We start from the raw sequence: 15,858 nt of genomic DNA on the forward strand, positions 1-15,858 counted from the left end.
TCCTGCAGGGGGAGGTGAGAAGCACCTCCACCCAGTACAGGCTTTGTTACTAGCCACAGAGTGACAAAGGCACTCTCCCCATGTGGCCAGCAACATGTCTGGTGTGTGGCAGGCTGCTAAAACTAGTCAGCCTACACTGGTAGTTGGTTAAGGTTTCAGGGGGCATCTCTAAGATGCCCTCTGGGGTGTATTTTACAGTAACATGTACACTGGCATCAGTGTGCATTTATTGTGCTGAGAAGTTTGATACCAAACTTAACAGTTTTCAGTGTAGCCATTGTGGTGCTGTGGAGTTCGTGTATGACAGACTCCCAGACTCTTATGGCTACCCTGCACTTACAATGTCTAAGGTTTTGCTTAGACACTGTAGGGGCGTAGTGCTCATGCACTTATGCCCTCACCTATGGTATAGTGCACCCTGCCTTAGGGCTGTAAGGCCTACTAGAAGGCCAATCAGCCCCGCGCAGGTCCCTGCCCCTCCCACCAACACATCACCACTTGACGTCTAGCCAGCAATAGTAACATTCCCACCAGTCTTCGCCATGCCGGCGGCACCCCATCCACCAGTCCAAGCAGCGCCAACACAGGGGAGAGGGGCAGATCCAGGGCAGTCATTTCCGCAATTTCCTGCATCACCTCCAGCCAAAAGGCACGCACTTCCCCACAATTCCACGCCAAATGCATAAAATCAGCATCCGGAGCGCGGCACCTTTCACAATTAGCATCTGCGCGCAGAACCATAGCATAAAGACTTCGAGGGGTGTAATATAAGCGATGTAGGAATTTAAAATGAATAACATCTCCAGCGCCTGGCATGTCTTTGGGATCACCAGGAGGCCGGCAAATCGTGCACGTAGCATTGCATAAACATGCAGAACATATAACCGACTGTAGGAAGTTGGCTCTGTATGCACTATTTCAAAGTAAGAAATAGCATGCACAGAGTCCAAGGGTTCCCCTTAGAGGTAAGATAGTGGCAAAAAGAGATAATTCTAATGCTCTATTTTGTGGTAGTGTGGTCGAGCAGTAGGCTTATCAGAGGGTGGTGTTAAGCATTTGTTGTACACACACAGGCAATAAATGAGGAACACACACTCAAAGACAATTCCAGGCTAATAGGTTTTTATATAGAAAAATATATTTTCTTAGTTTATTTTAAGAACCGCAGGTTCAAGATTTACAAATTGGGGTAGCCACCACCAGGGCTAGGGAGAGGGCCTCCTGGGGGGTCACTCCTGCACTGGAAGTCGGATCCTTCAGGTCCTGGGGGCTGCGGGTGCAGTGTGTTTACCAGGTGTCGGGTTCTTTGAAGCAGGCAGTCGCGGTCAGGGGGAGCCTCTGGATTCCCTCTGCAGGCATCTCTGTGGGGGCTCAACTCTGGCTACTCACGGGCTCGCAGTCACCAGGGAGTCCTCCCTGTAGTGTTGGTTTTCCGCAGGTCGAGCCAGGGACGTCAGGTGCAGAGTGGAAAGTCTCATGATTCCGGCGGGAAACGTGTGGTCTCTAAAAGTTGCTTCTTTGTTGCAACATTGCAGTTTCTTTGGAGCAGGGCCGCTGTCCTCAGGAGTTCTTGGTCCTTTTAGATGCAGGGTAGTCCTCTGAGGCTTCAGAGGTCGCTGGACCCTGGGGGACGCGTCGCTGTTGCAGTTTTTCTTGAAGTGGGGAGACAGGCCGGTAGAGCTGGGGCCAAAGCAGTTGGTGTCTCCGTCTTCTCTGCAGGGCTTCAGGGCAGCAGTCCTTCTTCGTCTTCAGGTTGCAGGAATCTAGTTTCCTAGGTTCTGGGGAGCCCCTAAGGTTGTGTTTAGGTCTTGGAGGGCAGTAGCCAATGGCTACTGTCCTTGAGGGTGGCTACACCCTCTTTGTGCCTCCTCCCTGAGTAGAGGGGGACACATCCCTATTCCTATTGGGGGAATCCTCCAAAACCAAGATGGAGGATTTCTAAAGGCAGGGGTCACCTCAGCTCAGGACACCTTAGGGGCTGTCCTGACTGGTGGGTGACTCCTCCTTGTTTTTCTCATTATCTCCCCTGGACTTGCCGCCAAAAGTGGGGTTTGTGTCCGGGGGCGGGCATCTCCACTAGCTGGAGTGCCCTGGGGCTTTTGTTTCTGTCCTCAGAGAGCACAAAGGCCCTCACCACATGGGGTCAGAAACTCGTCTCTCAGCAGCAGGCTGGCACAGACCAGTCAGTCCTGCACTGAACAATTGGGTAAAATACAGGGGGCATGTCTAAGATGCCCTCTGTGTGCATTTTTTAATAAATCCAACACTGGCATCAGTGTGGGTTTATTATTCTGAGAAGTTTGATACCAAACTTCCCAGTATTCAATGTAGCCATTACGGAGCTGTGGAGTTCGTTTTTGACAAACTCCCAGACCGTATACTTAATATGGCCACAACTGTACCTACAATGTCTAAGAATAGACTTGGACATTGTAGGGGCATATTGCTCATGCAGCTATGCCCTCACCTGTGGTATAGTGCACCCTGCCTTAGGGCTGTAAGGCCTGCTAGAAGGGTGACTTACCTATGCCACAGGCAGTATTTTGTGGGCATGGCATCCTGAGGGGGATGCCATGTCGACTTTGCCTTTTTCTCCCCACCAACACACACAATCTACAATGGCATTTATGCATTTGTTAGGTGAGGGGTCCCTTAGGGTGGCACAACATATGCTGCAGCCCTTAGAGACCGTCCCTGGTCACAGGGCCCTTGGTACCTTTTACAAGGGACTTATCTGTGTGTTAGGCGTGTGCCAATTGTGGAAACAATGGTACATTTTTAGTGAAAGAAAACTGGTGCTGGGGCCTGGTTAGCAGGGTCCCAGCACACTTTCAATTATAACTGCCTCCACAAAAGGCAAAAAGTCAGTAGGTAACCATCCCAAGGAGGCATTTCCCTACATTCACACTTCCATTAAGATGCATCTTGCTGCCATTTCTCGTTTTCGGAGATCATCCAACAAACCATGTTTTTGGTCCATCAGACTGATCAAACAATTCCTCAAAAGATTGTTCAGGGCATTTCACCGTCCTCCTGTGTGGCAGCTCAAGATATATATCTTTAGAGCAGATATAAAGAATCTAGCCTGGAAAGTCTCTTCTTCTTGCTCTCACATCTGCAGGTAGATTAAGTGAGATTCAGGCTTTTACCATCCAAGATCCATATAGAGAGTTATTATACGTACGAACGAACCTGAAATTAATTTCTAAAGTCCCATCGGACTTTCTTCTCAGTGACCCTGTAGTTTACAAATCATTCTTTCTAAACCCTCAAATGTGAGCCGAGCGAGTTCTTCCCTCACTGGAACTCAAGAGGTGCATAAAGTTCCAGTTGGACAGAACTAAGGGCCAGATGTATCAAAAAAGTTTGCATTCGCAAACGGTGCGAATAGCAAAATTTGGCCGTTTGCGAATGCAAAAACGTGGTCTGCGATGCATGAAATGCATTCACAGACCAAAAATAAGAAATCGCAAAAATTGTATTTTTTTTTTTTTGCATTGCAACCTGGTTTTGCGAGTCGCATTTTCTTACTTTACTCGACATCTAACATCATTGTCTGAGTTTGGAAGTTTTTTCCTGACAGAAAAATGCCTTCACTTTTTGTGAAATGCCCTTCCTGTGGGAAGAAGAAGGCCCAGTCAGATCCACACACTCTCTGTATTGTATGCTTGCCTCAGAGTCACTGCCCTGACACTTGAAAACACTGCAAGAACATGTCAAAGAGGACTCTGAAGGACAGAGAAAAGATCAGGCTTCATGGGCTTCACGAGAGGCAGAAAACATCATCCTCTTCGCTTCCCAGGCAGCCAACAAGCCACTCTCAGGAGAGACTGGCTAGATCGACGTCAGCAGGTAGGAAAGTACCTGTTTGTTCCCCGTCGACGTCGTCGCTGCCACCATCTCACCGCCATAGATCGACGGCGACCCGACCGACGTCGAAGGATACGGCGTCGAGAGAACATGGCCATCGCAGGGGCATATATCCATCGGCGGCAGCCTGCCGATCGATGTCGAGCCATCACCGGCGTGCCCGTTCGCCGCCGAAGGCCTCACACCCCTCGACGTCCAGAGGGACGACGTCGAAATTGCCCCAGCGGCGAGAGCGAGGACATCTGCCGTCGGCCACCCACCGCTCCACGTCGAGGCACACGACGGCGAGCAGGTCGCGGTCCAGAGCTAGCCGTTCGACGTCAAGACACTCAACGTCGAGACACTCAACGTCGAGACAGGAACAACCGGCGGCGCTCCCTTTGACGTCATTACGGCTGTTGACGTCGACCCAGGTTTTACCTGTCTTGCAGGGAGCAGAACATCGGCTTCCGCCAGCAGACAAGACCACTCCATCTCCGGTGGTCTCCATAAGGAGTGGTTCATCTCGGTCGAGAGCGGCATCGTCGGGGTATGTCTCACCCATCAATTTGTCACCACGATGGTTGGAGAGCCTTAACAGACCAACGGCCTCCCCGGATTCGCAGTATTCGCGGATGTACTCTCCTACTGCCTCTATCCCGAGAACACCATCACCAACAGCGCGGGCAGGACGGGCTTGTTCTGCTTCTCGCCAACCGACCACGAGGCCTGGGCGCTCTGCTACAGCGTCTCGCAGCAGATCACGTTCCCAGCGACGATCTAGATCACGATCAAGACACAGAAGGTCGCCCTCTTGGTCATCGTCGGGGTCATCCGTCAGATGATACTCCCCCACCTTAACAGATTCCCCACCAGCTAGAGTTTCACCGGTGGACGACATCACTACTTATAATGAGTTGCTTTTCAGGGGAGCACAGAAGCTAAACATAGAGGTTCCAGAACCATCAACCTCCTCATCAGTCATTTTTGAGACTACAGCATAGAGCGGTTTCGAAAAAGCTACTGCCGCTAGTGCCTGGTCTGTTGCAGCCAACCATGGACACCTTTTTGGCGCCAGCCACCCTCAAATCTGCTCCTGCTAGGATTTTTGAAAAAATATAAAGCGCCTGAACAAGATCCTTTATTTCTCAGAACGGATCCGCCGCCGGACTCAGTCATATTGGCCGCAGCCCGAAAAACTCACTCAGTAGCATCATCCTCCACGGTTCCACCGGACAAGGAGAGCAGACATCTAGACTCTGGTGAGAAAAATGTGTGGCACGGCAGCTTCTATGATGAAGGTCTCCAGCGCTTCTGCACTCCTAGGCAGATATGACCGTTCATTGTGGGACTCTCTCAACAGGTTCACAGAAAAATTACCTAGAGAAGACAGACAGGACTTCCAAGAGATCCTTCAAGAAGGATGTCTGGTATCCAACCAAGTCATCAGCGCAGCAGCAGATGGGGCAGACTTAGCTGCACATGGGATCTGTGCAAGAAGGTCTTCCTGGTTGAGATTGACTGGATTAAAACAGGAAGCACAACAGCGCATCCTAAATCTTCCATTCAACGGGAACTCGCTGTTTGGTACCCATACGGACGAAGAAATGGCGCGCATGACAACTGAAGTGGATACCATGAGGGCAGTAGGCCTGGAGAGGAAGAAGGACTTCAGGCGGAGGTATAGGCCTTATGACAGGCGCCCTTTCCAGCAGAGGGTTCAAACCCCTCACTGGTCCCAGAGGCCACAGCAAAGGCAGGGACGCCCGCTCTTTCAGTCTCTTAAGGCCACAAGGGAACATGGGTCAAGTAGACCACAACAGTCCACACCCAAAGCGCCGGCCAAACAATGAAGACTCGCTTCCCTTAACACTGTGCAGCACTCCGGTGGGGGGAAGTATCACAGACTTTATTCACGAGTGGCGTGCTATAACAAAAGACAAATGGGTGCTCAACATTGTCGAGAATGGCTACTCTCTTCATTTCAGGCAACCTCCACCGCACTTGCCACCAACCAAATGCAATCCGTCTCACGTCAGCCTATTGCGCAAAGAGGCTCTCGCCCTTTTACGAAAGAAGGCAATAGAAGAAGTTCCACTCGCGCACTGAGGGAATGGGGTTTACTCCCGTTATTTTCTGGTGGCGAAAAAAGGCCGAGAGGACATTTTCAGACCAATTCTGGACTTACGGCTTCTGAACAAGTACATAAGAAAGCAAAAGTTCAGAATGCTGGCTCTTCACCAGATTTTCCCTCAGCTACATCAGGGAGACTGGATGTGCTCCATCGACCTGCAGGATGCATACTTTCACATCCCGATAGTTCCCAAGCATCGGAAATTCCTGCGCTTCCAGATAGCCTCATAGCACTATCAGTTCAAGGTGCTACCATTCGGCCTGAAATCTGCCCCCGCGTTTTCTCGAAATGCGTGGCAGTGGTAGCGGCACATCTACGAAAACAAAAAATCTTCATTTACCCATACCTGGACGACTTGCTACTGAAAGCCTCCTCTCCGGATCATGCGAAAACCCATCGGGACATTGTGCTCAAGGTTTTCGAGTCTCTAGGTCTTCAGGTCAACTATCAAAAGTCCACCTTGATTCCAACGCATTACCTCCACTACCTGGGAGCAATACTAAACACAGAGCTCCAAAGAGTGTATCCTTCGGAGGAACAACTATTATCAATAAAGAAAAAGTGTCAAGACCTGTTTAAATCCGACGCACCTACGGCCCGTCAGGTGACATCTCTACTGGGCTCCATGGCCTCGTGCATTTTCATTGTCCCAAATGCCAGGCTGCATATGAGGCCCCTCCAAGAGGCGTTGGAGAACAACTCGAGCCAAAGGACAGGTCGCTGGGAGGACAGAGTGCGGCTGCCGATAGCAGCACGTCAGTCATTGCAATGGTGGATGCACAGACCTCACCTGTCAGTAGGGGCCCCGTTTCACCAGGTAATTCCATCCGACACTCTGGTAACGGATGCGTCTCTTCAGGGATGGGGGGCTCATCTAGGTCCCCTTCAAGCTCAGGGCCTGTGGTCCGACAACGAAAGGACGTACCACATCAATCTGCTGGAGCTCAGAGCGGTCCATCTAGCTCTCAAGTCTTTTGCTCCATCGATTCAGGGGAAATCTCTCCTAATACAAACGGACAATACAACCACAATGTATTATTTGAACAGACAAGGGGGAACGAGATCCCTACCCCTATCTCGGGAGTCCCAAACAATCTGCCATTGGCTCCTGGCCAGAGGAATGTCGCTTACAGCGGTTCACCTACCAGGTCAACAAAACGTGGAAGCAGATTTCCTGAGCAGATACCTAGAGGACGCCCACGATTGGGTCCTACACGGCGAAGTCGTCGAAGACATCTTCGCTCAATGGGGTCGGCCTCAATTGGATCTCTTCGCAGACGAGGTAAACAAGAAATGCCCAGACTTCGCGTCCAGGTTCTACCGTCCGGGATCTCGAGGGAATGCCCTGTTGATCGACGGATCAGGGATATTTCTCTACGCTTTTCCACCGATCCCCCTCATACCGGCAGTGATCAACAAACTTTACAGATCCAGCACCAGAATGATTCTCATAGCTCCGCAATGGCCCCGTCAGTTCTGGTACACAGATCTCCTCAACCTATCGGAACAACCTCACAGGAGGCTGCCGTGCAGACCGGATCTTCTGAGCAGGATGGACGGCAGGGTCCTGCACCCCAACCTACCCTCTCTGAGCTTGACAGCATGGCTCCTGAATTCCTGCAGTATGGGCACCTAGGGCTCTCGCAGGAGTGCATGAACATCTTGAAGGAGTCCAGTCGACCTTCCACGCGGCGTTCTTACGCGTTTAAGTGTAAGAGGTTCTACATATGGTGCTGTCAGCAAGGTCAGAATCCCATACGAGCTCAGGAGGAGGTCATACTGTCTTACTTACTCCATCTTGCAAAATCCGGTCCGCAGGTGTCATCTATTAAGGTACATTTATCTGCCATTACAGCCTATTGTAAGTCACCTTCTCAGGAATCCTTCTTTACGAAACCAGTAGTCAAGGATTTTTTAGAAGGTTTTAAAAAAGTTTTTCCGCCCATTCGGAAACCCTCCCCTCCATGGGAGCTGAACATAGTACTGTCAAAACTTATGGGCCCTCCTTTTGAACCTATACACAAAGCCTCTTTGCAACACCTTACGTGGAAGACGGCTTTTTTGGTAGCCATCACTTCCGCAAGGAGGGTCAGTGAAATTCAGTCTTTGTCCTCCAAAGAACCGTACACAGTCTTTCACGACAATAGAGTAGTTCTGCGAACTCAGCCATCATTCCTACCGAAGGTGGTGTCAGAATTCCATATCAATCAGACTATTTCTCTACCAACTTTCTTCCCCAATCAGGAGACTCCGGCGGAGAAAGCCCTGCACTCCCTAGATCTGAAAAGAGTGCTAACATTTTATTTGGATAAAACAAAATTGATTAGACATTCCAACCACTTGTTTTTAAATTATTGTCATTTGAGGACAGGAGAGTCAGCATCTAAACGAACCATATCAAGATGGATAGTTTCTTGTATTGTTAATGCTTACCAGTTGGCTAACAAACAACTACTTGCTAGACCTAAAGCGCATTCCACAAGAGGCAAAGCGGCTACTGCTGCCCTCCTTAACAATGTTCCAATATCTGAAATTTGTAAGGCTGCTACATGGAAGTCTGTACATACATTTACTAGACATTACTGTTTGGACTCAGATGCAAGAGCAGACGCCCAAGTGGGGCAAGCCTCTCTGAGAAATTTGTTTGCATGATACATATCTATTCCTGCACTTCTATTGGACAGTCCGCAGAGTCAAGGGATGGGCTTGCTAATCTATTCAATGTTTATGCCTATTGATGAGGATCCCCTGGAAGAGAAGGATAAGTTACTTACCTGTAAATCCTAGTTCTCTTCCAGGGGTATCCTCATCAAAGTCATAAACAACCCACCCTCCTCCCCGGACGCACGTCTCCTAGAAGTGCAGGACAGACTATCTTTTGAATCGGCTACACAGCTTGTCACCGTAAAAAAGTACTGACCTGACTGTGAACCAACTGTCACCTCTCCTTCACCCCTGAGGCATGGTGGGATACTGGAGGTGCTCAGGGTCTTAAAGGCACGGTGCCAACGTTTTTATGGTTCTCCTGTGTTAACCTGCATGCAGCCTATTGGCTAAGAATGCTCCATTGTTTTTCAATGTAGTTTTTTCTCTTTTTTCTCTGATGATTACTACTGCTTATTTCCCTAAGCCCAGTTGTGGGGCTTTGGTAGATATTTTTTATCTTATTGTAATTTTGGAAAGATTTAAAAAAAAAAAAAAAACTCCATAGAAATAAAGCATTTTAGCCTGTTTATGATTATAGCCTGCATTGCTGTTTTACACATGTATATATGAGTTTAGTATGAAAATTTGTCTACTAAAAATGCTATATATATATTTTTCGTGCATATTTCATACTTTATATGTGTGTATTTTATATATGCTCCGGGGTCCCCGCACAAGGGTGGGAATATTCAATGTTTATGACTTTGATGAGGATACCCCTGGAAGAGAACTAGGATTTACAGGTAAGCAACTTATCCTTCCTGCTACTCATCAGAGTCCTGACTCAGTTCTGGCAGTGGCAGTGCCCTAGGCCTGCGTCAGAGTTGCGCAATGTTTTGAGACTCACTCGTATTGGAGTCTGAAGCCAGATGGGTGTCTGTCTCCCCTGCACTGGCACATGCTGTGGCTGCTGGGCCTGGCCGACCTGCAATGACAATATGCAGCAGGTCAGTTAGGTTTGTTACAATAAAGGTCACACAATGGTAATAAAGGTACAAGTACTTCTCTTCACTATGTTGTGGGTGTTGTGTTCTTCTGTATGTCGCTCTGCCTCTTACATTGTATGTGCTACTTTCAGCTCTGGGTTGTGGACTACCACTCCCATAAGGCATTGTTGTGCTGCTTCTAAGATGTGGAATGGACTACTTCTCACAATGTTTTACATTACTTGCTAATTCCTACGGGGCTTTTGTGCATACACATATGGGGTTACATGTCAATATTGCACTTACCTTTACTGATACTTGGTGTGCCGGATGTGTCAATGTCAGTGACCCCACTGAATGCTTCCGGGAGGAGTGTGGACTCCACTAGGTCTTCTATCGGGGTGGAGGGTGTTTCTCTGGGTGGTCCGCCTCCTGTGCTCCTGGCCTCCTGCAGTCGTCTTGCCACCCTCTCCTTGGCACGGGACCGCAGGTCGTACAACCTCTTCTTGATTTCTTCAACAGAGCGCTGTGCCACTCCAACAGCGCAGATCTTTGTCTGGATATCTGCCCAGAGTCTGCGTTTTTCACTCTCGGGCACCTGGAGTGAGCTTTTGCCGAACAACCGGTCATGACTCCTGACAACCTCCTCCGTGAGCACCTCCAGCTCTTGCTCACTAAACTTCAGCTTGCGCTTCCTTTCTCCCTTCTCCTTTCCCTGGGCAAGGGTGTCCATGTTTGTTCTGCTGTGCTGCCTTCTTCAGAGACTTGCTCAGTGTGGCTGGGCTGACTCTCTCTGAGTGCTAGTTTTGGCGTGGCACCTGCAAACTGCCTGGGATGACTCACTTCCTGCTTGTGATGTCATCAGGCTCCTCCAGGTGTGCGTTCTCGCAAATTTTCAATTACCGAATCGCAATTTGCGAAAATGCAAATTGCGATTCAGTATTTGGGCCTCGCAAACCACAAATAGCGAATTTTAAGAAATTGCTAATTCCGAATCGCAATTATGATACATGGCCTATTACGACTCGGAAATAGCGATTTCTTAAAAATCGCTATTTGCGATTCGGAAGGCCATTTCATGATACATCTGGCCCTAAGTTTCTTCCAAAAACCAAACACCTCTTTGTGACAACAGAGAGTTAAGGTCACACAACCAGAGTCTCATCTCCTTTCCCAGAGAAAAAAGAACTAGATGCGGGAGGCCTCTCTTTTGCCCATCTTCCCCCCCAAACTCTGAAATACTTTACCTCTCTCAGACAGAAGCAGTCTACTTAGTTTCAGAAAACAATTCAAAACCCATCCGTTGCCTAAACTCTTTGTACCAGAGTCAACTGATCTTATCGTTGAGAAGCCCGTTCCAGGTAGCCATGTGCTTTACAAATCAATTGAATTGAACTGAATTGGTATCTAGAATTCTGCAATAAATTAAATGAAGAAAAGGTGTTATTTTTTTCCTTTCAACTGTGCGAATGTCATAAGATTGTTTTTTTTTTCTTTCTTTTAACTGACGTTTAAACCAGTTATAATTATTCTGTTCATATTCCAGCAAGGGACATTCATATGAATGTTTGTTGTATTGTCTGTCAACACAGTGCCAAGTATTAGAATGAAGTTGTATTATCAAAGGTAGTAGTCCCATGTCGGACCCTCCTAGTCCCTTTTTACTGCATATTGTTGGGTGATCCACCCTGTCAAATGCTGCTTTTAAATGTATCAGTTGATTATGCTTCTCTCTTTTCTATAAACCAGTTGTGGATGACACATTTGTCCTCAGAGGAGTACCCTTTCATTAAGCATGTTTGCTCCTCTGCAATCATGTTTAAAGAATTATCTGATTTCCCCAAGCTTCACTGATAGCTCTTATGAATGTATAGCCACCTCTGTCTATCGCACACATTAATCTGTACATAGCCAGGCATTCGTGGGTGCTTTTTCTGAAAATAAGAATGATTACTTACCTTCAAAAGTACAGGAACCTGGCTTTCCGTCAGGACCTCATGGAAAATGTGAGTCATTGTGGCCATGGGGGGGCATCAGTCATTTTCATTATTGAACAGATAGTTAAAGGGGCAGCGATTGCTGTTTGTTTGCAAGAAGGCTCAAAACCTCAACGCTGTGTGCAGCATAATCCATTAATGAATATCAGTTACTTCTGTTGGAAATAGTAGTTTGCGTGTTTTTATGTGCTGTTTCCAGAAGTAAAAAATAATAGGGCACACCACACTTCCGGTCTTGCAGAAGATGTGAGATTGCCTAGCGGTAATAAATGAAATGCCTGATGCTGTCTGGTCAGGGACGGACATCCTATTAAAAAAGACTAGGCAGCACTTACTGAGGAAATGTAAATGAGTTTCCAGATGTATGACTTTTCCTTTTTTCATCCATCAGTTGTAAAGTTGGAGAAAACGTGCTAAGTTATAGCCTTCTCAGTTTGAACCTGTCATTCTTTATTTTTGACATGTAGTAGCATTTGCAAATTTGTTGAACCATAAGTTAAGTGCCTTGTGTTGTGAAAGCTTGGGCTATTGTTTATATATTCTGTCCAATCCTTTACATATGAATTTATTTCAACATTATCTGTTCATGCATCCATGTATAAATGTAGAATTTATTTTTGCAGGACAAGAGGGTGCACCAGTTTCGGAGAAGCAAGGCAGTATTCAAAACTGTCCCAAACTGACTGTGAATAAACCTGAGAAAAGGATCTTCGATGTTCATATACTGGGCTTGGATAATTATGAGACTTTTTCAGATTTCCAATCTTTACACTTTCTTGAGGTGTTAAATTTAGCCCTGCTCAAAGGTGTGGTTTTAGTCTGTTGAAAAGCCCACCCTATGTTTATAGACATTTGTATGAAGTATCCTGTTTAACACTGTTTCTATCACTCTTGTTTCGAGTGAGTTTGTTGAAGTGTTGATTAAGTACTTATATTTGTTAATGCATGTTAGTTTCCATTAGATGGTTGTCTGCTTTCATTCAGCTTGTTTAGTTTCAGTCAACAACACCTATTTATCTCACTTACACGGTTGCAATGTTTTCATAAAGTCTTAGAACTATAGTTTTTGGTGGCAGTCTCCCAGCAAACCACAATCTTAGTTTTTAATCTGTGATTTTGTGGTATGATATAGACTTGCCAGTGCACAAAAGTTTGCAAACTGTAAACTGGTCTGTTAGACCTAAATATATCAAGTCAAATGGAAAATTTGAAGTCAGTCATAGATCAATGCCCAGTATTTAATTGATGGCACTCTGCAACCAATGCAATCAGGAGAAGTTGTACTTATTAGCTTTTGTGATTTTCTCATGTCAGGAGTCAGAAAATCACTTTTATCAACTTAAGTTCAGCGTAGTAATGACGAGGCCCTTTGCACTAAACGCACCGTGATTAGAATATCCTGATGTACTGAATGTATGGAGTTTGTACTAGAGGGCTAATTTTTTTTACCGCTTACATTTGTAATGGCTGTGTATTTACCTGGCATTCAAGTACTGTAATACTACTTTTATTTTCTTATTATATTTGGTAAATCAGAGAAGAAGCTTTATAAACACGTTTTTTATAGCAATTATGTAGATTTTAGTTACAAGTGTTCAGTAAAGAAAAATAAACATTTTTACAGTCTTTTTTTTGACTCACTTGTTAATCTGTTCGCCATCAAACATTGCATAATATATTTTCTGTTTTGCGCTTAAAAATACAATACTATAATCATACAGTCTAAATTCTTGTACAGAACTGCTGCGTATGGTATGAATTGATTTATATCAAATTCAGTTTACTTTGCCTTCACTATGTAGTGGCCTATAATGAGATTACTCCATGCCTAATACTCTGAAGTCTGAGCCCCTTTTCCTTCACCAATGTGTGACCTCTGCTTGTTGCATGAGGAGTTGGCAGAAGGGGTTTGGGTAGCTTATTCAAATAACAATTTAGTTGCACACCATTTCTTGCTCTCAGGCTATTTTCAAACTTGTCAAGTCTTCCTGAAAAGTTAAGAAAATGCCACAGGCACGTAAAACCATAGGTATAACCTGTAGCTTTGGATTTGTGGTACGGACAATAAGTCTGGATCAGAAATCAAACCCAGACTTTTATTCTTGGGTCACCAGGAATGGGACACGGCCCAGCGGAGTTGGCCAAAGATCTTGTGCCCAACAACCTATTTTATCTCCAGTTAGAAACATTTCTGCCTTCTTCTCATTCAGTTTTGGAAAATTGGAGGACATCTACTTCTGTAGCCCCCAATAGTCTGATCGCATCTGAATGGACTTTACTTAGCAGCTGAGTGTCATGCTCATTGGATGAGGTTAAAAATCAAACGATCAAATGAAAAGAGCAGATCACTGTGGGTCTCTGTAGGAAGCTAGTACATGTAAGTGAATTGAAATGGGGAAAGGTACATAATTGTGTCTTGTTGGAGAGAAAATAGGCAAATCATGACCTGGCAGTCTCCACACTAACATTGTCCACAAGGCTTAAATATTTGGCTGTATCAAAACTTTTCTCTTGCATCCTTCCAACTTCTGAGAATTAGATCATCCAAATTGGAGATTGTAAGGAAATGGCTCCCTGTTGCAGTTACCCCCCACTTTTTGCCTGATACTGATGCTGACTTGACTGAGAAGTGTGCTGGGACCCTGCTAACCAGGCCCCAGCACCAGTGTTCTTTCACCTAAAATGTACCATTGTTTCCACAATTGGCACACCGCTGGCACACAGATAAGTCCCTTGTAAAAGGTACCAGTGGTACCTAGGGCCCTGTGACCAGGGAAGGTCCCTAAGGGCTGCAGCATATGTTGTGCCACCCTAAGGGACCCCTCGCCTAACACATGCACACTGCCATTGCAGATTGTGTGCGTTGATGGGGAGAAAAAGGCAAAGTCGACATGGCATCCCCCTCAGGATGCCATGCACACAAAATGCTGTCTGTGGCATAGGTAAGTCACCCCTCTAGCAGGCCTTACAGCCCTAAGGCAGGGTGCACTATACCACGGGTGAGGGCATAGCTGCATGAGCAATATGCCCCTACAGTGTCTAAGTCTGTTCTTAGACAGTGTAAGTACAGTGTGGCCATATTATTAAGTATATGGTCTGGGAGTTTGTCAAAAACGAACTCCACAGCTCCATAATGGCTACACTGAATACTGGGAAGTTTGGTATCAAACTTCTCAGAAAAATAAACCCACACTGATGCCAGTGTTGGATTTATTTTAAAAATGCACACAGTAAATGCCCCCCTGTATTTTACCCAATCCTTCAGTGCAGGACTGACTGGTCTGTGCCAGCCTGCTGCTGAGAGACAAGTTTTTGACCCCCTGGGGTGAGAGCCTTTGTGCTCTCTGAGGAAAGAAACAAAAGCCTGCTCTGGGTGGAGGTGCTTCACACCTCCCCCCCCTGCAGGAACTGTAACACCTAGCAGTGAGCCTCAAAGGCCCAGGCTTTGTGTTACAATGCCCTGGGCACTTCAGCTAGTGGAGATGCCCTCCCCCTGTACACAGCCCCCACTCGTGGCGGCAAGTCCAGGGGAGATAATGAGAAAAACAAGGAAGAGTCACCCACCAGTCAGGACAGCCCCTAAGGTTCCCTGAGCTGAGGTGACCCCTGCCTTTAGAAATCCTCCATCTTGGTTTTGGAGGATTCCCCCAATAGGAATAGGGATGTGCCCCACTCCCCTCAGAGAGGAGGCACAAAGAGGGTGTAGCCACCCTGAAGTCCTGCAGAGAAGACGGAGACGACAACTGCTTTGGCCCCAGCCGTACCGGCCTGTCTCCCAACTTCGTAAAAAAACTGCAAAAGCGATGCATCCAACAGGGACCAGTGACCTCTGAAGCCTCAGAGGACTGCCCTGCACCCAAGGACCAAGAAACTCCCGTGAACAGCGGCTCTGTTCAAAATCCTGCAACTTCTTTGCAACAAAGAAGCAACTTTAAAGACTTCACGTTTCCCGCTGGAAGCGTGAGACTTTCCACTCTGCACCTGACGCCCCCGGCTCGACCTGCAGAAAACAAACACCTCAGGGAGGACTCCCCGGCGACTGCGAGCCTGAGAGTAACCAGAGACGACCCTCCTGAGCCCCCACAGCGACGCCTGCAGAGAGAGTCCAGAGGCTCCCCCTGACCCCGACTCCCTGTAACAAGGGACCCAACGCCTGGAACCAACACTGCACCCGCAGCCCCCAGGACCTGAAGGAACCGAACTCCAGTGTAGGAGCTACCCCCAGGCGGCCCTCTGCCTAGCCCAG

General features: G+C 47.1%; 1 protein-coding gene across 2 annotated transcripts in view; it reads left to right on the plus strand.

Moving 5' to 3' along the window:
* Nucleotides 1–13,198, plus strand: part of DAZL (deleted in azoospermia like) — a 580,342-nt gene extending 567,144 nt beyond the window's left edge. For both annotated transcript variants that reach the window (XM_069212083.1, XM_069212082.1), the window contains exon 11: nt 12,236–13,198. Coding sequence is in view for 1 of the 2 variants with exons in the window: in XM_069212082.1 (XP_069068183.1) it covers nt 12,236–12,295 (60 nt within the window). In the remaining variant the exon portion in view is untranslated. The remainder of the gene's footprint in view (nt 1–12,235) is intronic.
* The last annotated feature ends 2,660 nt before the right edge of the window (nt 13,199–15,858 follow it).

This window comes from Pleurodeles waltl, chromosome 10, assembly GCF_031143425.1.
Source record: "Pleurodeles waltl isolate 20211129_DDA chromosome 10, aPleWal1.hap1.20221129, whole genome shotgun sequence".
Lineage (NCBI taxonomy): Eukaryota > Metazoa > Chordata > Amphibia > Caudata > Salamandridae > Pleurodeles > Pleurodeles waltl.